Source organism: Hemitrygon akajei, chromosome 3 (assembly GCF_048418815.1).
Source record: "Hemitrygon akajei chromosome 3, sHemAka1.3, whole genome shotgun sequence".
Classification (NCBI taxonomy): Eukaryota; Metazoa; Chordata; class Chondrichthyes; order Myliobatiformes; family Dasyatidae; genus Hemitrygon; species Hemitrygon akajei.
Window position 1 is genome coordinate 199,498,825 of NC_133126.1, and position 26,846 is coordinate 199,525,670.

Genomic DNA, 26,846 nt, shown 5'->3' on the forward strand with positions numbered 1-26,846 from the left:
GACGGGTGAGGAGGGAGTGTGTGACGGGACGGTGTGGAGGGAGTGTGTGACGGGACGGTGTGGTGTGAGTGTGTGACGGGACGGTGAGGTGTGAGTGTGTGACGGGACGGTGTGGTGGGAGTGTGTGACGGGACGGTGTGGTGGGAGTGTGTGACGGATCGGTGTGGAGGGAGTGCGTGACGGATCGGTATGGAGGGAGTGCGTGACGGGACGGTGTGGAGGGAGTGCGTGACGGGACGGTGAGGTGGGAGTGTGTGACGGGACGGTGTGGAGGGAGTGTGTGACGGGACGGTGTAGAGGGAGAGTGTGACGGGACGGTGTGTTGGGAGTGTATGACAGATCGGTGTGGAGGGAGTGTGTGACGGGACGGTGTGGAGGGAGTGTGTGACGGGACGGTGTGGTGGGAGTGTGTGACGGGACGGTGTGGTGGGATTGTGTGACGGGACGGTGAGGTGGGAGTGTGTGACGGGACGGTGTGGAGGGAGTGTGTGACGGGACGGTGTGGTGGGAGTGTGTGACGGGACGGTGTGGTGTGAGTGTGTGACGGGACGGTGAGGAGGGAGTGTGTGACGGGACGGTGAGGTGGGAGTGTGTGACGGGACGGTGTGGAGGGAGTGTGTGACGGGACGGTGTGGTGGGAGTGTGTGACGGGACGGTGAGGTGGGAGTGTGTCACGGGACGGTGTGGAGGGAGTGTGTCACGGGACGGTGTAGAGGGAGTGTGTGATGGGACGGTGAGGAGGGAGTGTGTGACGGGACGGTGTAGAGGGAGAGTGTTTTGCGATGGTTAGAGTTATGGAGGGATGTCAACCGACTCACATCGTCTGGGTCATAGAGGCCGTTTGTCCACAAGACTACTCCCAGGAAGAACAGGGCGGGTCGCAGGAATGCCACCTGGAAAACTCCGACCACCAAGAGCCGAAAATTCTTTCTGAAAAGAGAAGTCAAACTGCAGCTGATGTTTAATTATCATTGAATCACAAACTAGTATAGAGCCAAATGAAACCTCGTTCCTCTGGGGCACGGCGCAAAAGACAGTGGATATAATCACTGACGGAACGGGTTTCCTGGGGGTTCTCTGTTGTCCTCCCACGGTCCAGAGACGTACTGGTTGGTTGGTTCGATCACAAACAAAAGAAATTTTGCAGACGCTGGATATCTGATCAACACACACAAAATGATGGAGGAACTCAGCAGGCCAGGCAGCATCTATGGAACAGAGTAACATCCGACGTTTCAGGCCAAGACTCTTCATCAAGACTGGTGAAGGGTTTCGTCCTGAAACGTCAACTATTTGCTCATTTCCATAGATGCTGCCTGGCCTGCTGAGTTTCTCCAGCATTTTGTGTGTGTTAAACGGGATTAAATGGCTTTTGAAGACTCCGCCTGCAATACCGGGGCGTCACAGTTGGCGGTGCTGCTGAGCGCACCTGACTCGCCGGCGTGGAACATAACCTGCGTGAAGCTGCAGTACCGCTGGCGGCCACTCGGTGGTGCTGCTGCTCCACCCGGCAGCTGGCCCTGACCACAAGCCACTTTATTTTTCTTCCCGGTAAATAATTTGCTCACTTTTCATATTTGCGGGAATTCAGCACGGACTGAGTGAAAAATGCGTTGTGCTGGTGAGAGGGGTGTGATTATGCTGGAAATGTGCAGAAATTTTTCATCAATGCAAGACTTTCTGCAGATGCTGGAAATCCAGAGCAACACACACACACACACACACACACTCTCTCTCACACACACACATTCACAGTCACACTCACACACCCACTCTCTCTCACACTCACACACTCTCATACACCCTCTCACACACACACGCTCATGTCACACACCTTTTCTCTCTCTCTCTCTCTCTCTCTCTCTCTCTCTCTCTCTCACACTGACACACACACACACACACACACACACACACACACACACACACACACACACACACACACACACACAAAATGCTGGAGGAACTCAGCAGGCCAGGCAGCAGGCGAGACCCTTCATCAGGACAGTTTTATCCATACGTAGGTGCTGACAGTAACGATTCACTGGTTTGTTGCCTGCACACTGGAGGACTTGAGGATAAGGAGAGGGTAGACAAGCTGGCAGTTTTCCCTGGAGTGAAGGAGACTGAAGGGTGATATTAGAACATAGAACAGAGATCAGTACAGCGCAGGAACAGGCCCCCTTGGCCCACAGTGTTGTGCCGAATCAATTACATTAGGAATCAAATGGCCAACTAAACTAATCCCTTGTGCCTACACAATGTCCATATCCTTCCATTTCCCTCACATTCATGAGCCTATCTAAACGTCTGTTAACAGCCTCTAATGTATCTGCCTCTACCACCACCCTGGGCAGCACATTCCACACACCCACCAGTGTCTGTGTGAAAAAAAACTTGCCCCTCACATCTCCTTTGAAATGAGCCCCTCTCAACGTGAATGCATGCCCTGGGGTGTTATGTCCTCTGGGGGGACGATGCTGCCTGTCCAATGCATTATATTACAGGGGTTTATAAACTCATGAGAGGTTTGAACAGCAACTGCTCTGCCTCACCAAGCTGTTATACCTCCGGACAGGATGCTCTCGATGTTACACCGGTGGAAATCGCCAGGGACACGTTAGATTTCTTTAGCCTCCTGATGACTGAAGGGTCTGTTCCTGAACTCGAAGCTGAGGAACATCCGAACAGGATGATTTCTATTGCTGTTCGGGCTGAGACCCTTCAGCAGGTCTCATCCCAAAACCTCGACTGTTTATTCCTCTCCATAGATGCTGCCTGACCTGCTGAGTTAGAAACATAGAAAACCTACAGCACAGTACAGGCCCTTCGCCCCCACAATGTTGTGCCGAACATGTACTTACTTTAGCAAATACCCCGGGTTACCCATAGCCCTCTATTTTTCTAAGCTCCATGTACCTGTTCAGGAGTCTCTTAAAAGACCCTATCGTATCCGCCTCCACCACCGTCGCCAGCAGCCCATTCCACGCACTCACCACTCTCTTTGTAGAAAAACTTAACCCTGACATCTCCTCTGTACTTACTTCCAAGGATCTTAAAACTGTGTCCTCTCATGCTAGCCATTTCAGCCCTGGGAAAAAGCCTCTGACTATCCACACGATCAAGGCCTCTCATTATCTTGTACACCCCTATCAGGTCACCTCCCATCCTCCGTCGCTCCAAGGAAAAAAGGCCGAGTTCACTCAATCTATTCTCATAAGGCATGCTCCCCAGTCCAGGCAACATCCTTGTAAATTTCCTCTGCACCCTTTCTATGGTTTCCACATCCTTCCTATAATGAGGCGACCAGAACTGAACACAATACTCCAAGTGGGGTCTGATCAGGGTCCTATATAGCTATAACATACCCCCGGCTCTTAAACTCAATCCCACGATTTATGAAGGCCAATATACCATATACTTTCTTAACCACATAGTCACCCTGCACAGCAGTTTTGAGCGTCCTATGGACTCGGACCCCAAGATCCCTCTGATCCTCCACACTGCCAAGAGTCTTACCATTAATACTATAATTAATACTATATTCTGCCGTCATATTTGACCTACTAAAATGAACCACGTCACACTTATCTGGGTTGAACTCCATCTGCCACTTCTCAGCCTAGTTTTGTATCCTATCAATGTCCCGCTGTAACCTCTGGCAGCCCTCCACACTATCCACAACACCTTCAACCTTTGTGTCATCAGCAAACTTATTAACCCTTCCCTCCACTCCCTCATCCAGGTCATTTATAAAAATCACAAAAGGAAGGGGTCCCAGAACAGATCCCTGAGGTACTCCACTGGTCACCAACCTCCATGCAGAATATGACCCATCTACAACCACTTCTGTGGGCTAGCCAGTTCTGGATCCACAAAGCAAGGATCCCATTCCTCCTTACTTTCTCAATAAGCCTTGCATGGGGTACCTTATCAAATGCCTTGCTGAAATACATATACACTACATCTAGTGTTCTACCTTCATCAACATGTTTAGTCACATCCTCAAAAAATTCAGTCAGGCTCGTAAGGCATGACCTGCCTTTGACAGAGCCATGCTGACTATTCCTAACCATATTATGCCTCTCCAAATGTTCATAAATCCTGCCTCTCAGGATCTTCTCCATCAACTTACCAACCACTGAAGTAAGGAAGTTCCTCCAGCATTTGGTGTGTGTTGCTCTGGATTTCCAGCATAGCAGAATCTTTTGTATTGAGGATGCTCTCTATGGTACACCAATAAAAATTGAAGTTGACGGGAAGATATATCCTTCAATTGGCCAGAGGGCAGCTCTGAACAAACACCAGAGAGCAGCACTGAACAAACACTGGAGAGCAGCACTGAGCAAACACTGGAGGGCAGCTCTGAACAAACACTGGAGAGCAGCACTGAGCAAACACTGGAGGGCAGCTCTGAGCAAACACTGGAGGGCAGCTCTGAGCAAACACTGGAGGGCAGCACTAAACAAACACTGGAGGGCAGCACTGAGCAAACACTGGAGGGCAGCACTGAGCAAACACTACAGAGCAGCTCTGAGCAAACACCAGAGAGCAGCTCTGAGCAAACACCAGAGAGCAGCTCTGAACAAACACTGGAGGGCAGCACTGAACAAACACTGGAGGGCAGCACTGAGCAAACACTGGAGGGCAGCACTGAGCAAACACTGGAGGGCAGCACTAAACAAACACTGGAGGGCAGCACTGAGCAAACACTGGAGGGCAGCTCTGAACAAACACTGGAGAGCAGCTCTGAGCAAACACTGGAGAGCAGCACTGAACAAACACTGGAGAGCAGCTCTGAACAAACACTGGAGGGCAGCACTGAGCAAACACTGGAGAGCAGCACTGAGCAAACACTGGAGAGCAGCTCTGAGCAAACACTGGAGAGCAGCACTGAGCAAACACTGGAGGGCAGCACTGAACAAACACTGGAGGGCAGCACTGAGCAAACACTGGAGAGCAGCTCTGAGCAAACACTGGAGAGCAGCTCTGAGCAAACACTGGAGGGCAGCACTGAACAAACACTGGAGGGCAGCACTGAGCAAACACTGGAGAGCAGCTCTGAGCAAACACTGGAAGGCAGCTCTGAGCAAACACTGGAGGGCAGCACTGAGCAAACACTGGAGGGCAGCACTGAACAAACACTGGAGGTCAGCACTGAGCAAACACTGGAGGTCAGCACTGAGCAAACACTGGAGGGCAGCTCTGAGCAAACACTGGAGAGCAGCTCTGAGCAAACACTGGAGAGCAGCTCTGAACAAACACTGGAGGGCAGCACTGAGCAAACACTGGAGAGCAGCACTGAGCAAACACCAGAGAGCAGCTCTGAACAAACACCAGAGAGCAGCTCTGAGCAAACACTGGAGAGCAGCACTGAACAAACACTGGAGGGCAGCACTGAGCAAACACAGGAGGGCAGCACTGAACAAACACTGGAGGGCAGCACTGAACAAACACTGGAGAGCAGCTCTGAACAAACACTGGAGGGCAGCACTGAACAAACACTGGAGGGCAGCTCTGAACAAACACTGGAGGGCAGCACTGAACAAACACTGGAGGGCAGCACTGAACAAACACTGGAGGGCAGCTCTGAGCAAACACTGGAGAGCAGCTCTGAGCAAACACTGGAGGGCAGCACTGAACAAACACTGGAGAGCAGCTCTGAGCAAACACTGGAGAGCAGCTCTGAACAAACACTGGAGGGCAGCTCTGAGCAAACACCAGAGAGCAGCACTGAACAAACACTGGAGGGCAGCACTGAACAAACACTGGAGGGCAGCTCTGAACAAACACTGGAGAGCAGCACTGAACAAACACTGGAGGGCAGCACTGAGCAAACACTGGAGGGCAGCACTGAACAAACACTGGAGAGCAGCACTGAACAAACACTGGAGGGCAGCACTGAACAAACACTGGAGGGCAGCACTGAGCAAACACTGGAGAGCAGCTCTGAGCAAACACTGGAGGGCAGCACTGAGCAAACACTGGAGAGCAGCTCTGAACAAACACTGGAGAGCAGCACTGAACAAACACTGGAGGGCAGCACTGAACAAACACTGGAGAGCAGCACTGAACAAACACTGGAGGGCAGCACTGAACAAACACTAGAGGGCAGCTCTGAGCAAACACTGGAGAGCTGCTCTGAACAAACACTGGATGGCAGCACTGAGCAAACACTGGAGGGCAGCTCTGAGCAAACACTGGAGGGCAGCACTGAACAAACACTGGAGGGCAGCTCTGAACAAACACTGGATGGCAGCACTGAGCAAACACTGGAGGGCAGCTCTGAGCAAACACTGGAGAGCAGCTCTGAGCAAACACTGGAGAGCAGCACTGAACAAACACTGGAGGGCAGCTCTGAACAAACACTGGAGGGCAGCTCTGAACAAACACTGGAGAGCAGCTCTGAGCAAACACTGGAGGGCAGCACTGAACAAACACTGGAGAGCAGCACTGAACAAACACTGGAGAGCAGCTCTGAGCAAACACTGGAGAGCAGCTCTGAGCAAACACTGGAGGGCAGCACTGAACAAACACTGGAGGGCAGCTCTGAGCAAACACTGGAGAGCAGCACTGAACAAACACTGGAGGGCAGCTCTGAGCAAACACTGGAGAGCAGCACTGAACAAACACTGGAGAGCAGCTCTGAACAAACACTGGAGGGCAGCTCTGAACAAACACTGGAGGGCAGCTCTGAACAAACACTGGAGGGCAGCACTGAACAAACACTGGAGGGCAGCTCTGAACAAACACTGGATGGCAGTAGTTAGCAAACACTGGAGGGCAGCTCTGAGCAAACACTGGAGAGCTGCTCTGAACAAACACTGGAGGGCAGCTCTGAGCAAACACTGGAGAGCAGCTCTGAGCAAACACTGGAGAGCAGCTCTGAGCAAACACTGGAGGGCAGCTCTGAGCAAACACTGGAGAGCAGCTCTGAGCAAACACTGGAGAGCAGCACTGAGCAAACACTGGAGAGCAGCTCTGAGCAAACACTGGAGAGCAGCACTGAACAAACACTGGAGGGCAGCACTGAACAAACACTGGAGAGCAGCACTGAACAAACACTGGAGGGCAGCTCTGAACAAACACTGGAGAGCAGCACTGAACAAACACTGGAGGGCAGCACTGAGCAAACACTGGAGGGCAGCACTGAGCAAACACTGGAGAGCAGCACTGAACAAACACTGGAGGGCAGCACTGAACAAACACTGGAGGGCAGCTCTGAGCAAACACTGGAGAGCAGCACTGAGCAAACACTGGAGAGCAGCTCTGAGCAAACACTGGAGGGCAGCACTGAGCAAACACTGGAGAGCAGCTCTGAACAAACACTGGAGAGCAGCACTGAACAAACACTGGAGGGCAGCACTGAGCAAACACTGGAGGGCAGCACTGAGCAAACACTGGAGAGCAGCTCTGAACAAACACCAGAGAGCAGCACCAGAATCCTTTGTGCATCTGTTCCAGAACCCTTTCCTGAAGTCTCCCCTTGTTGGGGGTGGGGGAGATAGTTGGGACTTGAATATTTCTAGTTGAAAGTTATAAGCTTTTACCAGGCTACAATGTACCCATCCTGGTGTTAGTTAGGATAGAAAAGCAGGTTACCCAGGCTGGGTCGCAGGTCAGGCCGCATTGATGGAAATGAATAACCAGTTGATGTTTTGGGCCAAGCCCCTTCATCAGCACTGGAAAGGAAGGGGGAAGAAGATGGTGGTGGGGTGGGGGGAATGGAGGACAAACTAGAAGCTGAAAGGTGAGGTCAAGTGGGTGGGGGTGGGTGATGAAGTAAGAAGCTGGGAGGTGATAGGTGGAAAAGGTCGGGGTTGGAGAGGAAGGAATCTGATAGGAGAGGAGAGTGGACCGTAGGAGAAAGGGAAGGAAAAGGGGCACAGGGGGAGGTGATGGGCAAGGTGAGAAGATGTAAGAGTCAGAGTGATGACTAGACAAACAGTGAAGGGGGAGTGGGAGAATTACAGTACAGAAGCTGGGGGAAAAATCGAGTAATTATCCAGATTGGGGGTGGGATGAGTCTAACAGTCAAACCGAGCCTATGAGATCCTTTCCCCATCAGAGACTGGACCTCGTTTACCATCTCAGCTGGAATTTGTTAGCGCAGGCCAGCCGTGCGGCCAGAACGCAAGGAATGTCTGCATAATGACGGGCTGCGTGGAACCGGGGAGGGTGATGAATGGACGGGTGAAGTGCCACTGACTGACCATTGTCCCCCGCAGCGGCCCCAGCTCCCAGACCCCGGACACTCACCTGGTGATCCGGATGTGGGGGAGACAGGGGCAGCAGCAGCAGCAGGGGCCCGTGCTGATCCTGACACGGTCCGTCGCGATGTGCTCCAGCATGGCTTCCTCACCACCGTACCCCTGCACTATGACCAGCAGCAGCAGGTAATAACAGACAGCAAAGTACCTGTGGAACGAGGAGTGATGGGCAGTCAGATCCCACCAATCATACCCCTCCCTGCCCATACACTGCAGGGTCAGGGGTCAGGCTCACGCACAACGGCGCCGTCAAGGTCAAAGTGCAGGGTCAGGGGACAAGGGTGCAATTAGGGAAGCATTTTATGGGTAGGGTCAGGGTTGGTTGTGGATTGTGTTTAGTTCTGTGAATTAGAGTCAGGACTGCATGTTGAGATTGGGGCTGTGTATTAGGGTCAGACCTGTGTTTTAAGGTCAGTGTTTCCAGTGTGTGTCTCTATCTAGCTCGGTGTCCATGTCAGAGATGTGGAGCAGGCCTGTGTTCTGGAATACACTCTGTACAGTGCAATGTCAATTATGTATTAGTGCCAGGCTGCATTTAGCGCTGAGTTTATGTTTTAGCAATTGTGTTTGAGGGTCAGACCCATGTTTGAGGGTCAGGTCTGTGTTTGAGGGTCAGACCCATGTTTGAGGGTCAGGCCTGTGTTTGAGGGGCAGGCTTGTGTTTGAAGGGCAGGTCTGTTTTGAGGGTCAGGCCTGTGTTTGAGGATCAGGCCTGGGTTTGAGGGTCAGGGCTGTGTTTGAGGGTCAGACCCATGTTTGAGGGTCAGGTCTGTGTTTGATGGTCAGACCCATGTTTGAGGGTCAGGCCTGTGTTTGAGGGGCAGGCTTGTGTTTGAAGGGCAGGTCTGTTTTGAGGGTCAGGCCTGTGTTTGAGGATCAGGTCTGGGTTTGAGGGTCAGAGCTGTGTTTGAGGGTCAGAGCTGTGTTTGAGGGTCAGACCCATGTTTGAGGGTCAGGCCTGTGTTTGAGGGGCAGGCTTGTGTTTGAAGGGCAGGTCTGTTTTGAGGGTCAGGCCTGTGTTTGAGGATCAGGCCTGGGTTTGAGGGTCAGGGCTGTGTTTGAGGGTCAGGTCTGTGTTTGATGGTCAGACCCATGTTTGAGGGGCAGGCCTGTGTTTGAGGGGCAGGCTTGTGTTTGAGGGGCAGGCTTGTGTTTGAAGGGCAGGTCTGTTTTGAGGGTCAGGCCTGTGTTTGAGGGGCAGGCTTGTGTTTGAAGGGCAGGTCTGTTTTGAGGGTCAGGCCTGTGTTTGAGGATCAGGCCTGGGTTTGAGGGTCAGGGCTGTGTTTGAGGGTCAGGTCTGTGTTTGATGGTCAGACCCATGTTTGAGGGTCAGGCCTGTGTTTGAGGGGCAGGCTTGTGTTTGAGGGGCAGGCTTGTGTTTGAAGGGCAGGTCTGTTTTGAGGGTCAGGCCTGTGTTTGAGGATCAGGCCTGGGTTTGAGAGTCAGAGCTGTGTTTGAGGGTCAGACCCATGTTTGAGGGTCAGGCCTGTGTTTGAGGGGCAGGCTTGTGTTTGAAGGGCAGGTCTGTTTTGAGGGTCAGGCCTGTGTTTGAGGATCAGGCCTGGGTTTGAGGGTCAGGGCTGTGTTTGAGGGTCAGACCCATGTTTGAGGGTCAGGTCTGTGTTTGATGGTCAGACCCATGTTTGAGGGTCAGGCCTGTGTTTGAGGGGCAGGCTTGTGTTTGAAGGGCAGGTCTGTTTTGAGGGTCAGGCCTGTGTTTGAGGATCAGGCCTGGGTTTGAGGGTCAGAGCTGTGTTTGAGGGTCAGAGCTGTGTTTGAGGGTCAGACCCATGTTTGAGGGTCAGGCCTGTGTTTGAGGGGCAGGCTTGTGTTTGAAGGGCAGGTCTGTTTTGAGGGTCAGGCCTGTGTTTGAGGATCAGGCCTGGGTTTGAGGGTCAGGGCTGTGTTTGAGGGTCAGGTCTGTGTTTGATGGTCAGACCCATGTTTGAGGGTCAGGCCTGTGTTTGAGGGGCAGGCTTGTGTTTGAGGGGCAGGCTTGTGTTTGAAGGGCAGGTCTGTTTTGAGGGTCAGGCCTGTGTTTGAGGATCAGGCCTGGGTTTGAGAGTCAGAGCTGTGTTTGAGGGTCAGACCCATGTTTGAGGGTCAGGCCTGTGTTTGAGGGGCAGGCTTGTGTTTGAAGGGCAGGTCTGTTTTGAGGGTCAGGCCTGTGTTTGAGGATCAGGCCTGGGTTTGAGGGTCAGGGCTGTGTTTGAGGGTCAGACCCATGTTTGAGGGTCAGGTCTGTGTTTGATGGTCAGACCCATGTTTGAGGGTCAGGCCTGTGTTTGAGGATCAGGCCTGTATTTGAGGGGCAGGTCTGTTTTGAGGGTCAGGCCTGTGTTTGAGGGGCAGGCCTGTTTTGAGGGTCAGGCCTGTGTTTGAGGATCAGGCCTGTGTTTGAGGGGCAGGCCTGTTTTGAGGGTCAGGCCTGTGTTTGAGGGGCAGGCCTGTTTTGAGGGTCAGGGCTGTGTTTGAGGGGCAGGCCTGTTTTGAGGGTCAGGCCTGTGTTTGAGGATCAGGCCTGTATTTGAGGGGCAGGTCTGTTTTGAGGGTCAGGCCTGTGTTTGAGGGGCAGGCCTGTTTTGAGGGTCAGGCCTGTGTTTGAGGATCAGGCCTGTGTTTGAGGGGCAGGCCTGTTTTGAGGGTCAGGGCTATGTTTGATGGTCAGACCCATGTTTGAGGGTCAGGGCTGTACTTTAGGCTCTCTGACTGTAACAAACCCACTCACATAGCTGCTACCATGTCCACAAACATCACAGCTCGAGGGACCCAGAGGCCGAGGCAGGACGTGATGGTGAAGACCTGTAGGAGGGAGCAGAGTGTCAGAGAGCCACTGAGATCGGAGAAGAGGCCACAGTGCGTGGGTAACCCCTCCACTGGACGCACATCTGCGTAAACCACCGTCCTGTCTCTAGACACTGCCTGACATCCCAGCCGGGTCTCTGTACAGAACAGATGTTCCATCTGCTTGTGTTTGAATACACATGTCTATATCCTACGTTCATAAACCATGGGCATTCCCACCAAGCCTAGCATATATTACCCATCCATAACTGCCCTTGTATAGAATGGAAACAGGCCATTCGGCCCACTGACTCTATACTGACCATCAAAGTCAAAGTACATTATCATCAAAGTACATGTATGTCACCATATACAACCCTCAGATTCACTTTCTCGCAGGAATTCACAGGAAGATAAAGAAATACAATAGAATTTATGAAAAACAGTCCATGGATGAAGACAGACAACCAATGTGCAGAAGAGGGCAAATAGTTCAAATAATAAATAATATTGAGAACAGCAAGTGGGAGTAAAAGGATCCTGTTCTGGTTGGCTGTCAGTGACTAGTGGTGTCCCATAGGGATTGGTGTTGGGATCACTTCTTTTTATGCTGTATATCAATGATTTAGATGATGGAATAGATGGCTTTGTTGCCAAGTTTGCAGATGATATGAAGATTGGTGGAGGGGCAGGTAGTGTTGAGGATGCAGGACTTAGACAGATGAGGAGAATGGGCAAGAGAGTGGCAAATGAAATACAATATTGGAGAATCCATGGTCATACACGTTGGTAGTAGATATAAATGTGCAGACTATTTTCTGAACGGGGAAAATATCCAAAAAACTGAGGTGCAAAAGGACTTTGGAGTCCTTGTGCAGAACACCCTAAAGGTCAACTTGCAGGTTGCAACTTGAGGAAGGCAAATGCCATGCTAGCATTCATTTCAAAAGGTCTAGAATACAAGAGCAGGGATGTGATGCTGAGGCTTTATAAGGCACTGGTGAGACCTTACCTTGAGAAATGTGAACAGTTTTGGGCTCCTCATCAAGAAAAGATGTGCTGACATTGGAGAGAGTTCAGAAGAGGTTCACAGGGATGATTCTGTGAATGAAAGAGTTCTCGTATGAGGAACATTTGATGGCTCTGGGTCTGTACTCGCTGGAACTTAGAAGGTTGTGGGGGTGGGGGGGATCTCATTGAAACCTTTCAAATGTTGAAAGGCCTAGACAGAGTAGATATGGAAAGGATGTTTCCCATGGTGGGGAGTTGAGGACAAAAGGGATAGACAAAAGTCTTAGGATAGACGGGCATCAATTTAAAACAGAGATGCAAAGAATTTCTTTAGCCAGATGGTGGTGAATTTGTGGAATTTGTTGCCACGTGCTGCTGTGGAGGCCAGGACATTGGGTGTATTTAACGCAGAGATTGATAGGTTCTTGATTGGACATGGCATCAAAGGTTACAGGAAGAAGGCTAGGGAGTGGGGCTGAGGAGGAGAAATAAAAGGATCAGCCATGATTGAATGGTGAATCAGACTCAATGGGCCAAATGGCCTTATTCTACTCCTATGTCTTAAGGTCTTATGGTCTAGTATGAGTTGTAGAGTTTTTGAAAGTGAATCCCTAGGTTGTGGAATCAGTTCAGTGTTAAGGTGAGTGACGTTATCCACATTGGTTGAGGAGCCTGATGGTTGAGGGGTAATAGCTGTTCCTGAACCTGGTGGTGTGGGACCTGATGGTTGAGGGGTAATAACTGTTCCTGTACCTGGTGGTGTGGGACCTGATGGTTGAGGGGTAATAACTGTTCCTGAACCTGGTGGTGTGGGACCTGATGGTTGAGGGGTAGTAGCTGTTCCTGTACCTGGTGGTGTGGGACCTGATGGTTGAGGGGTAATAACTGTTCCTGAACCTGGTGGTGTGGGACCTGATGGTTGAGGGGTAATGACTGTTCCTGAACCTGGTGGTGTGTGACCTGATGGTTGAGGGGTAATAACTGTTCCTGAACCTGGTGGTGTGGGACCTGATGGTTGAGGGGTAATAACTGTTCCTGAACCTGGTGGTGTGGGACCTGATGGTTGAGGGGTAATAACTGTTCCTGAACCTGGTGGTGTGGGACCTGATGGTTGAGGGGTAATAACTGTTCCTGAACCTGGTGGTGTGGGACCTGATGGTTGAGGGGTAATAACTGTTCCTGAACCTGGTGGTGTGGGACCTGATGGTTGAGGAGTAATAACTGTTCCTGAACCTGGTGGTGTGGGACCTGATGGTTGAGGGGTAGAAGCTGTTCCTGAACCTGGTGTGTGGGACCTGGGGCTCCTGTATGTCCTGCACGATGGCAGCAGGGAGAGGAGAGCATGCTCTGGATGGTGGGGGTTTTTGGTGATGGATGATGTTTTCCTGTGACAGCGATCCGTGGAGATGTGCTCGGGGGGGGGGGGGGGGGGGAGAGGGCTGTATCTACCACCTCCTGTAGATTTTTCTATTTCTGGTCATTGGTGTTTCCATTCCAGGCCGGGACACAACCAGACAGGATACTCTTCACTATGCATCTACAGAAGTCTGCCAATGTTATAGATGAACCACCCGTTTACTCTGTTCCTACACAGATCCCAGGACAGGTACCGAGGCTGGGAGGTGACCGGTGGATCCAGCTGATTCACACGGTCACCTTACAGACAGCGGCAGGAATTGGCGCTGTAATTGTGTTCTGCTAACCACTACGTTACCGTACTGAGAGTGAGGACTGACAGGGTTGGTTCGAGATGGGCGGCTGACTCACAGTTGGTGATGCACTGATCCACATCAGCGTCTTCCTCTTAATGGGGCACTTGATTTTCGACAGGAGGTAGCAGGCGTTCTCCAGGTAGATGAGGATGGAGAGGACGGTGATTAAGGTCAGCGTGCCGAAGACACCCATATCCAACCAGGTCAGCTCTGTTCAAGGACAGGAACAGGACTAAGACTTGTGGAAGATGTGGCAAGGAACGGGTTAAGTTAACACACAGACAAGGGTAGTTTACAGATTATAAACACAAGAAATTCTGCAGATGCTGAAGCTCCAGAGCAATGGTTCCCAACCTTTTCTATGCCCCACACCCCTAGGAAATGTTTGATTAATGTTTGCACCCCCGACAAAAGTAATATCACATTTGAAGATGAAGAAGTCTAATTTCTAATTTTTGAACCACAAATTGAACCACATACAATACTGCGGGTGAACAACCTGAACTTAAAAAAATAAGCTTTTAACTCAGTGCATAAAATGTAAATATAAATTGAGCAATTAGATTCTAATTTATTCAGAAAAATTGTAAACAGTAAAATCAATCCCAACTGTGAACATAAAATTCAATGACTTCTTTGCTCCTGCTTCTCATTCATGATTTTGTCAAAACGTGGAACTTTCTTGCTGACTGCGATCCGCAGGTCTGTCTGTGGATTCAGGTGATTCCTAGATTTTGTCTTGATTGACAAAAGAGAACTGAATCCGGATTCACACAAGTATGTTGTTGCAAATGGAATGAGGACATGGAGTGCTTTTCCACCAAGTCTTGGGAACATATCCAGTGCTGCACACCAAAACTCCTACAAAGTCTTGATTTCAAATTGCATTTCAAGAGCTCGATTTGTCCGTAAGTCAATAAGATCTTCCTTCAGCTCTTCATCATCTGACATTTTCTCCAAATTATAGGAATATGGATTCATGATCCATTCTTCTGAAATCTTCAGGTCTCCGGCAGCAAAATATCCATCAAACGATTCTGACAGCATTTCCAAATGAGCCACAATTTCTTCACGCACAGTAGGAGTAATGGATCCAGCATCATCAACCATCTCTTCTAGTGAAGGAAAATTTGAGAGACTGCCTCTTTCCATCCTTCGACATCAAAGACGTAACTTTTCTTTGAAGGCATTCAACTTTTCACAAGCCTTCAATATGCTTATCCCTTTTCCTTGAAGAGAAACACTCAGGTCATTCATATGAGTGAAAATGTCAGCTAAGTAAGCCAGCATTTGGGTGAATTCCTGTGATTACATTCCCCCAACCAGATCACATTCCCGGTCCTACAGAAAAACTTTGATTTCTTCCCACAGTTCAAATAAGCAGGTTAAAGCTTGTCCTCATGACAACCAACGGACTTCTGTGTGGAAAAGCAAAACTGAATGCTCACTTCCCAGATCCTCTCAAAATGATTTGAAGATGTGATGGTTCAAAGCATACCCCCTGATCCAGTTGATGATCTTCACACAAGTATCAAGGACTTTCTTCAAATTTGGAGGCAATGTTTTTGATGCCAAAGCATGCCGATGAAGAAAACAATGGGTAACTTGCAAGTCTGGAATCAATCAATGCAGAAAAGCCAGATTTATTTCCAAGCATTGCAGGTGCCCTGTCAGTGCACACAGAACCAATGACTTTGATATCTAAATCATGTTTGGCAAAGAAGTCTTTCACCAGCTGCATCACATCCTTTGCAGTTGTGTTTGTTTTCAGATCTTTACAAAACAGGAAATCTTTCTTCACAGCACCATCATTGACATACCTCACTAATGTGATGAGTTGACTACAACTGGAGACATCAGTTGACTGATCCAACTGAATAGAGGTTTCAAGAGGGTTAGCTCTGACATCTGAGATGACTTGGTCCAAAATATCTTCACCCAAATCACTGATTCAGTTGTGAATGACATTATTTGATAGGGGCACCTGTTCAAATTTTTTTCTTGCTTCTTTGCCCAGGATAATTGCCATTTCCAGTGCATGTGGCTTGATGAGATCTTCCGCAATTGTATGGGGCTTCTTGGATTTGGCCACTTTATATGCCACTTGGTATGAAGCAAGAAATAATGGTTTTTCAACAGAAACAAAACCTAATTTTGGAAGAGGTCCTTGTGAATCAAAACGAGCTCTTTTGATTTTGAATGACCCAACATCATGTCCATCAATATCAGCTCCGCCATGCTTGTTCTTGAAGTGCTCTTGAAGCTTGGTTGGCTTCAGATTTGAGTTGGAAAACACAACGCTACGAAGAATACACTGGGGTTTTTGCAAACCATCATTTCCTGTTGTGCAAGTGAAACCAAAGCAGACATAGTCATCATTCCACTTCCCTCTCTTTGACATGATGAAGGGTTAATGAAGGGTAAAGAGAAAAATATGAGCTAATATGAGAAAAACTATCTGACTAAGTCAGGGATGACCGCTTTACTCAACCAGACACGCCTATAGCAAAGTATTGTGAGAAATATGCTTTCGAATATTATATTACGATATTATCTGCGGTTACGCCAAGATAAATCGTCAGGTGGAAATGCTACGGGGACGTGACGCGACTTATTAGGCTACTCTCTACTGAATTTACATACCTATTTCTGATGATTACCGGAGATATGAACTCCCATCACACTATTCAAAGTCCTCAGTGCTAACCATGATACCTCCTCAACTAACACAATTCAAAATTATCAATGATTCAAGAAAAAAACCTTTTAAGAGAAAAAAAACCTTTGAAATTCAAAAACTTCTTTAATGCATTGAGACAAATATGAATGAATGACTTCAGCTGCTTTTTATCAAAATGCGGCTTTTTAAAATTTTATAATTGAGTAATTTACCTACTGTCTGCGGGTTTGGATTTAATGCGAAGTCGTTACTCGATGGTTGATTCGGGATGTATAAAGATTTTGGCATTATGAGATGTAACCTTCTAGCTAACATTGATGAGACTCCTCAACTCTGAGGTGTAACTTCCCAGGTAACACTGATGAGAATCCTCAACGCTGACTCGGGCAGCAGGAAACTGGAGTGTGCTTGGGACAAACGTTACTATCACTTCTCAAGGCACACTGGCAGCTGGCTGAGTGATGATTTGTGACTAGTCACTCAAGCCACTCTTTGTCACACCCCCTGAAATTCCATTTCGCAACCCCTGGGGGTGCGGACACCCCAGGTTGGGAACCCCTGATCCAGAGTAACACAAAATACTGGCCAGGCAGCATCTACAGAGGGGAATAGACAGTCGACGTTTTGGGCCGGGACCCTTCTTCAGGACTGGAAAGGAAGGGGGGAGACTCCAGAGGAAACAGGTAGGGGCAGAGGAAGGAGGACAAGCTGGTGGGTGATAGGTGAGACCAGGTGAGGGGAAGGGTGGATAGGTAGTGAAGGGATGGTGAAGTTAGAAGCTGGGAGATGATAGGTGGAGGAGGTGTACAGCTGAAGAAGAAGGAGTGTGAAAGGAGAGGAGGTGACTGTGGAGGAAAGGGAATGAGGAGGGAAATCGGAGGGATGTGTTGGACAGGTGAGGAGTACAGGAGCTGAGAGGGGACCTGGAATGGGGCGTAGAAAAAGAGATGAGGAGGAGGAGGGGGGAGAAATTAATGGAAATAAGCTAAGTTGATGATCATGCATCAGGTTGGAGGCTACCCAGATGGAATATAAAGTGTTGCCCCTTCAACCCGAGAGTGGCCTCATCGTGGCCGTAGAGGAGGCCATGGACTGGCCACGGAATGGGTATGGAAAGTGGAAATGAAATGCATGGCCACGGGGCAGCCTGCCGTTCGCGGAGTGTAGGTGCTCGAAGACGTGGTCCCTCAATTTAATGCCAGCTCTCACCGATGTGAAGGACGCCACACCGGGAACACCAAATTCAGCCACCGACACCAACAGCCTTTCTGGTAAAGCGTGGCCTCACCTGGGGACCTGAATGGTAGTGAGGAAAGAGGTGTATGGGCCGGTGTAGCACTTGTCCCACTCACAGGGGTAGGTGATGGGGGATAGGGATAGGGGGTAAGTTCCTCCAGCATTTGGTGTGTTTAGTTTACAGATGGTGTGCAGTTAACCCAGGCAAGCGAGGGTTGTGACGACCCCACAGAGCAGGAGACAGGAAGCAGGTGGCTTACACAGACAAGATTAGGTCAGAACAGAACGATTCCAGGGTGACACTTTATTGGTCACTTATTGTAACAATTCTGAAGTATTATTGGCCTTTAATACGTAGATTCTATTGGTTATTAACACCTGTGTCTCTGTATTGTGGTTGGTGATTGATTATGCAAATAAGGAATTTGAACCTCTACAAGGAGACCAATTGGTCAGTATCAGTATCCAACTAATTGATTCTCTGCAGATTCTCTGTTGAGACCTCTGAGCAGTTTGGTGAAAGGAGCTAGGCTGCACAGCTAAATGAAGTGTGGTTGAGGGGTGAGTGTGACTCCCCAGACCAGGAAGGGGAAGAGTTCCCATGGTCAGATCAGGAAGGGGAATTTCCCATGGTGAGAGCAGGAAGGGGAAGAGTTCCCATGGTGAGAGCAGGAAGGGGAAGAGTTCCCATGGTGAGAGCAGGAAGGGGAAGAGTTCCCATGGTCAGATCAGGAAGGGGAATTTCCCATGGTGAGAGCAGGAAGGGGAAGAGTTCCCATGGTCAGATCAGGAAGGGGAAGAGTTCCCATGGTGAGAGCAGGAAGGGGAAGAGTTCCCATGGTGAGATCAGGAAGGGGAATTTCCCATGGTGAGAGCAGGAAGGGGAAGAGTTCCCATGGTGGGAGCAGGAAGGGGAAGAGTTCCCGTGGTCAGATCAGGAAGGGGAAGAGTTCCCATGGTGGGAGCAGGAAGGGGAAGAGTTCCCATGGTGAGAGCAGGAAGGGGAAGAGTTCCCATGGTGAGATCAGGAAGGGGAATTTCCCATGGTGAGAGCAGGAAGGGGAAGAGTTCCCATGGTGGGAGCAGGAAGGGGAAGAGTTCCCATGGTCAGATCAGGAAGGGGAAGAGTTCCCATGGTGAGAGCAGGAAGGGGAAGAGTTCCCATGGTCAGATCAGGAAGGGGAAGAGTTCCCATGGTGAGAGCAGGAAGGGGAAGAGTTCCCATGGTCAGATCAGGAAGGGGAAGAGTTCCCATGGTCAGATCAGGAAGGGGAAGAGTTCCCATGGTGAGAGCAGGAAGGGGAAGAGTTCCCATGGTGGGAGCAGGAAGGGGAAGAGTTCCCATGGTCAGATCAGGAAGGGGAAGAGTTCCCATGGTGAGAGCAGGAAGGGGAAGAGTTCCCATGGTGAGATCAGGAAGGGGAAGAGTTCCCATGGTCAGATCAGGAAGGGGAAGAGTTCCCATGGTGAGAGAAGGAAGGGGAAGAGGTCCCATGGTGAGATCAGGAAGGGGAAGAGTTCCCATGGTGAGAGCAGGAAGGGGAAGAGTTCCCATGGTGAGATCAGGAAGGGGAAGAGTTCCCATGGTGAGAGCAGGAAGGGGAAGAGTTCCCATGGTGGGAGCAGGAAGGGGAAGAGTTCCCATGGTCAGATCAGGAAGGGGAAGAGTTCCCATGGTGAGAGCAGGAAGGGGAAGAGTTCCCATGGTGAGATCAGGAAGGGGAAGAGTTCCCATGGTCAGATCAGGAAGGGGAAGAGTTCCCATGGTGAGAGCAGGAAGGGGAAGAGGTCCCATGGTGAGAGCAGGAAGGGGAAGAGTTCCCATGGTGAGATCAGGAAGGGAAGAGTTCCCATGGTCAGATCAGGAAGGGGAAGAGTTCCCATGGTCAGATCAGGAAGGGGAAGTGTTCCCATGGTGAGAGCAGGAAAGGGAAGAGTTCCCATGGTCAGACCAGGAAGGGGAAGAGTTCCCATGGTGGGAGCAGGAAGGGGAAGAGTTCCCATGGTGGGAGCAGGAAGGGGAAGAGTTCCCATGGTGAGATCAGGAAGGGGAAGAGTTTCCATGGTGAGAGCAGGAAGGGGAAGAGTTCCCATGGTGAGATCAGGAAGGGGAAGAGTTCCCATGGTCAGATCAGGAAGGGGAAGAGTTCCCATGGTGAGAGCAGGAAGGGGAAGAGTTCCCATGGTCAGATCAGGAAGGGGAAGAGTTCCCATGGTCAGATCAGGAAGGGGAAGAGTTCCCATGGTGAGAGCAGGAAGGGGAAGAGTTCCCATGGTCAGATCAGGAAGGGGAAGAGGTCCCATGGTGAGAGCAGGAAGGGGAAGAGTTCCCATGGTCAGATCAGGAAGGGGAAGTGTTCCCATGGTGGGAGCAGGAAGGGGAAGAGTTCCCATGGTGAGATCAGGAAGGGGAAGAGTTCCCATGGTGAGAGCAGGAAAGGGAAGAGTTCCCATGGTCAGATCAGGAAGGGGAAGAGTTCCCATGGTGGGAGCAGGAAGGGGAAGAGTTCCCATGGTGGGAGCAGGAAGGGGAAGAGTTCCCATGGTGAGATCAGGAAGGGGAAGAGTTCCCATGGTGAGAGCAGGAAGGGGAAGAGGTCCCATGGTGAGAGCAGGAAGGGGAAGAGTTCCCATGGTGAGATCAGGAAGGGAAGAGTTCCCATGGTCAGATCAGGAAGGGGAAGAGTTCCCATGGTCAGATCAGGAAGGGGAAGAGTTCCCATGGTGAGAGCAGGAAGGGGAAGAGTTCCCATGGTGAGATCAGGAAGGGGAAGAGTTCCCATGGTCAGATCAGGAAGGGGAAGAGTTCCCATGGTGAGAGCAGGAAGGGGAAGAGGTCCCATGGTGAGAGCAGGAAGGGGAAGAGTTCCCATGGTGAGATCAGGAAGGGAAGAGTTCCCATGGTCAGATCAGGAAGGGGAAGAGTTCCCATGGTCAGATCAGGAAGGGGAAGTGTTCCCATGGTGAGAGCAGGAAAGGGAAGAGTTCCCATGGTCAGACCAGGAAGGGGAAGAGTTCCCATGGTGGGAGCAGGAAGGGGAAGAGTTCCCATGGTGGGAGCAGGAAGGGGAAGAGTTCCCATGGTGAGATCAGGAAGGGGAAGAGTTTCCATGGTGAGAGCAGGAAGGGGAAGAGTTCCCATGGTGAGATCAGGAAGGGGAAGAGTTCCCATGGTCAGATCAGGAAGGGGAAGAGTTCCCATGGTGAGAGCAGGAAGGGGAAGAGTTCCCATGGTCAGATCAGGAAGGGGAAGAGTTCCCATGGTCAGATCAGGAAGGGGAAGAGTTCCCATGGTGAGAGCAGGAAGGGGAAGAGTTCCCATGGTCAGATCAGGAAGGGGAAGAGGTCCCATGGTGAGAGCAGGAAGGGGAAGAGTTCCCATGGTCAGATCAGGAAGGGGAAGTGTTCCCATGGTGGGAGCAGGAAGGGGAAGAGTTCCCATGGTGAGATCAGGAAGGGGAAGAGTTCCCATGGTGAGAGCAGGAAAGGGAAGAGTTCCCATGGTCAGATCAGGAAGGGGAAGAGTTCCCATGGTGGGAGCAGGAAGGGGAAGAGTTCCCATGGTGGGAGCAGGAAGGGGAAGAGTTCCCATGGTGAGATCAGGAAGGGGAAGAGTTCCCATGGTGAGAGCAGGAAGGGGAAGAGTTCCCATGGTGAGAGCAGGAAGGGGAAGAGTTCCCATGGTGAGATCAGGAAGGGGAAGAGTTCCCATGGTCAGATCAGGAAGGGGAAGAGTTCCCATGGTGAGAGCAGGAAGGGGAAGAGGTCCCATGGTGAGAGCAGGAAGGGGAAGAGTTCCCATGGTGAGATCAGGAAGGGAAGAGTTCCCATGGTCAGATCAGGAAGGGGAAGAGTTCCCATGGTCAGATCAGGAAGGGGAAGAGTTCCCATGGTGAGAGCAGGAAAGGGAAGAGTTCCCATGGTCAGACCAGGAAGGGGAAGAGTTCCCATGGTGGGAGCAGGAAGGGGAAGAGTTCCCATTGTGGGAGCAGGAAGGGGAAGAGTTCCCATGGTGAGATCAGGAAGGGGAAGAGTTTCCATGGTGAGAGCAGGAAGGGGAAGAGTTCCCATGGTGAGATCAGGAAGGGGAAGAGTTCCCATGGTCAGATCAGGAAGGGGAAGAGTTCCCATGGTGAGAGCAGGAAGGGGAAGAGTTCCCATGGTCAGATCAGGGAGGGGAAGAGTTCCCATGGTCAGATCCGGAAGGGGAAGAGTTCCCATGGTGAGAGCAGGAAGGGGAAGAGTTCCCATGGTCAGATCAGGAAGGGGAAGAGGTCCCATGGTGAGAGCAGGAAGGGGAAGAGTTCCCATGGTCAGATCAGGAAGGGGAAGTGTTCCCATGGTGGGAGCAGGAAGGGGAAGAGTTCCCATGGTAAGATCAGGAAGGGGAAGAGTTCCCATGGTGAGAGCAGGAAAGGGAAGAGTTCCCATGGTCAGATCAGGAAGGGGAAGAGTTCCCATGGTGGGAGCAGGAAGGGGAAGAGTTCCCATGGTGGGAGCAGGAAGGGGAAGAGTTCCCATGGTGAGATCAGGAAGGGGAAGAGTTCCCATGGTGAGAGCAGGAAGGGGAAGAGTTCCCATGGTCAGACCAGGAAGGGGAAGAGTTCCCATGGTGGGAGCAGGAAGGGGAAGAGTTCCCATGGTGGGAGCAGGAAGGGGAAGAGTTCCCATGGTGAGATCAGGAAGGGGAAGAGTTCCCATGGTGAAAGCAGGAAGGGGAAGAGTTCCCATGGTGAGATCAGGAAGGGGAAGAGTTCCCATGGTGAGATCAGGAAGGGGAAGAGTTCCCATGGTGAGAGCAGGAAGGGGAAGAGTTCCCATGGTGAGATCAGGAAGGGGAAGAGTTCCCAAGGTGAGAGCAGGAAGGGGAAGAGTTCCCATGGTCAGACCAGGAAGGGGAAGAGTTCCCATGGTGGGAGCAGGAAGGGGAAGAGTTCCCATGGTGAGAGCAGGAAGGGGAAGAGTTCCCATGGTGAGAGCAGGAAGGGGAAGAGTTCCCATGGTCAGACCAGGAAGGGGAAGAGTTCCCATGGTGGGAGCAGGAAGGGGAAGAGTTCCCATGGTGAGAGCAGGAAGGGGAAGAGTTCCCATGGTGAGAGCAGGAAGGGGAAGAGTTCCCATGGTGGGAGCAGGAAGGGGAAGAGTTCCCATGGTGGGAGCAGGAAGGGGAAGAGTTCCCATGGTGGGAGCAGGAAGGGGAAGAGTTCCCATGGTGAGAGCAGGAAGGGGAAGAGGTCCCATGGTGAGAGCAGGAAGGGGAAGAGTTCCCATGGTGAGATCAGGAAGGGAAGAGTTCCCATGGTCAGATCAGGAAGGGGAAGAGTTCCCATGGTCAGATCAGGAAGGGGAAGAGTTCCCATGGTTAGAGCAGGAAAGGGAAGAGTTCCCATGGTCAGACCAGGAAGGGGAAGAGTTCCCATGGTGGGAGCAGGAAGGGGAAGAGTTCCCATGGTGGGAGCAGGAAGGGGAAGAGTTCCCATGGTGAGATCAGGAAGGGGAAGAGTTTCCATGGTGAGAGCAGGAAGTGGAAGAGTTCCCATGGTGAGAGCAGGAAGGGGAAGAGTTCCCATGGTCAGATCAGGAAGGGGAAGAGTTCCCATGGTGAGAGCAGGAAGGGGAAGAGTTCCCATGGTCAGATCAGGGAGGGGAAGAGTTGCCATGGTCAGATCCGGAAGGGGAAGAGTTCCCATGGTGAGAGCAGGAAGGGGAAGAGTTCCCATGGTCAGATCAGGAAGGGGAAGAGGTCCCATGGTGAGAGCAGGAAGGGGAAGAGTTCCCATGGTCAGATCAGGAAGGGGAAGTGTTCCCATGGTGGGAGCAGGAAGGGGAAGAGTTCCCATGGTGAGATCAGGAAGGGGAAGAGTTCCCATGGTGAGAGCAGGAAAGGGGAGAGTTCCCATGGTCAGATCAGGAAGGGGAAGAGTTCCCTTGGTGGGAGCAGGAAGGGGAAGAGTTCCCATGGTGGGAGCAGGAAGGGGAAGAGTTCCCATGGTGAGAGCAGGAAAGGGGAGAGTTCCCATGGTCAGATCAGGAAGGGGAAGAGTTCCCTTGGTGGGAGCAGGAAGGGGAAGAGTTCCCATGGTGAGATCAGGAAGGGGAAGAGTTCCCATGGTCAGACCAGGAAGGGGAAGAGTTCCCATGGTGGGAGCAGGAAGGGGAAGAGTTCCCATGGTGGGAGCAGGAAGGGGAACAGTTCCCATGGTGAGATCAGGAAGGGGAAGAGTTCCCATGGTGAGAGCAGGAAGGGGAAGAGTTCCCATGGTGAGATCAGGAAGGGGAAGAGTTCCCATGGTGAGATCAGGAAGGGGAAGTGTTCCCATGGTGAGAGCAGGAAGGGGAAGAGTTCCCATGGTGAGATCAGGAAGGGGAAGAGTTCCCAAGGTGAGAGCAGGAAGGGGAAGAGTTCCCATGGTCAGATCTGGAAGGGGAAGAGTTCCCATGGTGAGAGCAGGAAGGGGAAGAGTTCCCATGGTCAGACCAGGAAGGGGAAGAGTTCCCATGGTGAGAGCAGGAAGGGGAAGAATTCCCGTGGTCAGACCAGGAAGGGGAAGAGTTCCCATGGTGGGAGCAGGAAGGGGAAGAGTTCCCATGGTGAGAGCAGGAAGGGGAAGAGTTCCCATGGTGAGAGCAGGAAGGGGAAGAGTTCCCATGGTCAGACCAGGAAGGGGAAGAGTTCCCATGGTCAGATCAGGAAGGGGAAGAGTTCCCATGGTCAGATCAGGAAGGGGAAGAGTTCCCATGGTGAGAGCAGGAAGGGGAAGAGTTCCCATGGTCAGATCAGGAAGGGGAAGAGTTCCCATGGTCAGATCAGGAAGGGGAAGAGTTCCCATGGTGAGAGCAGGAAGGGGAAGGTTCCCATGGTCAGATCAGGAAGGGGAAGAGTTCCCATGGTGAGAGCAGGAAGGGGAGGAGTTCCCATGGTCAGATCAGGGAGGGGAAGAGTTCCCATGGTGAGATCAGGAAGGGGAAGAGTTCCCATGGTCAGATCAGGAAGGGGAAGAGTTCCCATGGTGAGATCAGGAAGGGGAAGAGTTCCCATGGTGGGAGCAGGAAGGGGAAGAGTTCCCATGGTGAGATCATGAAGGGGAAGAGTTCGCATGGTCAGATCAGGAAGGGGAAGAGTTCCCATGGTGGGAGCAGGAAGGGGAAGAGTTCCCATGGTCAGATCAGGGCTACCGTACACAGGAAGGGGAAGGGGAATTCAGGTCTGATAGGGTGTCATAGCGGGTGGAAACGCTGGCTCACATTACCAGGGTCCCGGGTTCGATTCCCTCCTCCAGCATTGTCTGTTTGTGGAGTTTGTACGTTCTCCCTGTGACCCCATGGATTCCCCATCGGTCTGTGGATGAGGGGGTGGGATGTGACAGGGAAAATTAATGGAGGCAGGATTTCTCTGAGAGACATTAGGGACTTATGGGCTGAAGAGCCTTTTCCCCATTCATCTGGAGAATATAGAACATGGACAAGAGAAAATCTGCAGATGCTGGAAATCCGAGCAACCCACACAAAATGCTGGAGGCCAGGCAGTATCTATGGAAAACAGTGAAGAGTTGATGTTTCAGGCTGGACCAGTCCTGCCGAAGGGGTTCAGCTTGAAACGCTGACTGTACTTTTTGCCCTGGATGCTGCCAGACCTGCTGAGATCCCCCAGCATTTTGTGTGCGTTGCATATAAAACGTGGAAGTGTGTCAGAGCGAAAGGACATGGTAAGTGGAAGGCAGTGTGGAAATAAAACTACCCATTACTGTGTGTCAGAGAGAGCAATGCTTTGCCCTGAGTCGCAGGTCAACTTTAGAATCAGGTTTATTATAAATGTTTATATGATGTCTAATTTGTTATTGTGGTAAGAGTGCTGTGCAAATAAATAAAACTTAGTATTTGCAGGAATTCGCTCTGTTGGTCGGGTTGACCTTGGCGGTTAAGGCCCAGCTGTCTATGTTCGATACACAAGCCAGGCCTGTACGATATGGAGAGCGAGCTGTTGCCCAGGTAGCAGTCTCCCCCTCCACACAGCTGATGATCCCGAAGAAATGGCGGCAACCAACGGAGTGTGGCAACAGTGGTGGCACAGGAATTCCCAGTCAGCGTTGAACTCAACATCGAGCCTCCCACCCTGCATCTTTCCCTCGGACATCCCCAGGAGTGGGTACAGTGCAGATTTGAGTTCAGGCTTTTCCTTCTAGATCATGGCTGACGATCCTCATCTGCCCAAAGTGACTGGTTTGAAGGTGCCAGTAACCTGCCTTTGCCCCTTCTCCTGTCAGTAGAAATGGTTCTGCCGGGCTTAGTGGCTAAACCACACGTGAAGGCCAGGAGCTGGTCTTGGTTGTCAGAGGCTAGTTGAGGTGCACACCATTGGGAGCATTTCAGAGGCAGTGGGAACTTGTCCCCACTACCTCTCCTGGCTGTGACAATCTTACGGAACCAAAAACAAATGATTATGGATTAAAATATAAATAGTCCGCAAATTGTGCAGACAAGTTGTGCATATTGTCACATGCACGAGTACATGGTACAGAAACGGCCCTGCAGTGGTCAGGAAGCTCCACAATGGGTCGTCACAACTGGCCAACACATACCCACCATCAGGGACATACATACCGAAAGGAGCTGGAAAAGGACCAGTAACATCATGAATGATCTCACCCACCCTGCTCATGGACTGCTTATCCCACTCCCATCAGGGAGGAGGCTACGTAGCGTCCACACCAGGACCACCAGACTCAAAAATGATGTTGTTGGGATAACGGAGACATGGCTGCAGGGAGATCAGACCTGGGAAATGAATGTTCAAGGGTATACATGCTATCGTAGGGACAGAAATGTGGGCAGAGGGGGTGGGGTGGCCCTGTTGGTGAGGAATGAGATACAGTCCTTTGCAAGGGGGGACATAGGATCAGGAGAAGTGGAGTCTGTGTGGATAGAATTGAGGAACAGTAAGGGCAAAAAGACCCTAATGGATGTTGTCTACAGGCCACCAAACAGTAGCATGGATATTGGGTGCAAGTTGAATAGGGAGTTAAAATTGGCATGTGGCAAAGGTAATGTCGCAGTAGTTATGGGGGATTTCAACATGCAGGTGAACTGGGAGAATCAGGTTGGTGCTGGACCCCAGGATAGGGAGTTTGTAGAGTGCCTACGGGATGCATTCTTGGA

At 51.1% G+C, this 26,846-nt stretch overlaps 1 protein-coding gene across 1 annotated transcript in view; it reads right to left on the minus strand.

Annotated features, from left to right (window-relative positions):
• Positions 1–26,846, minus strand: part of LOC140725786 (organic solute transporter subunit alpha-like) — a 146,165-nt gene that overhangs the window by 87,537 nt on the left and 31,782 nt on the right. Inside the window, exons 3-6 of the mRNA XM_073041698.1 lie at positions 13,830–13,984; positions 10,996–11,069; positions 8,257–8,415; positions 819–930 (exon numbers count right to left, since the gene is read on the minus strand). Of these exons, the coding sequence (XP_072897799.1) occupies positions 819–930; positions 8,257–8,415; positions 10,996–11,069; positions 13,830–13,984 (500 nt within the window). The remainder of the gene's footprint in view (positions 1–818; positions 931–8,256; positions 8,416–10,995; positions 11,070–13,829; positions 13,985–26,846) is intronic.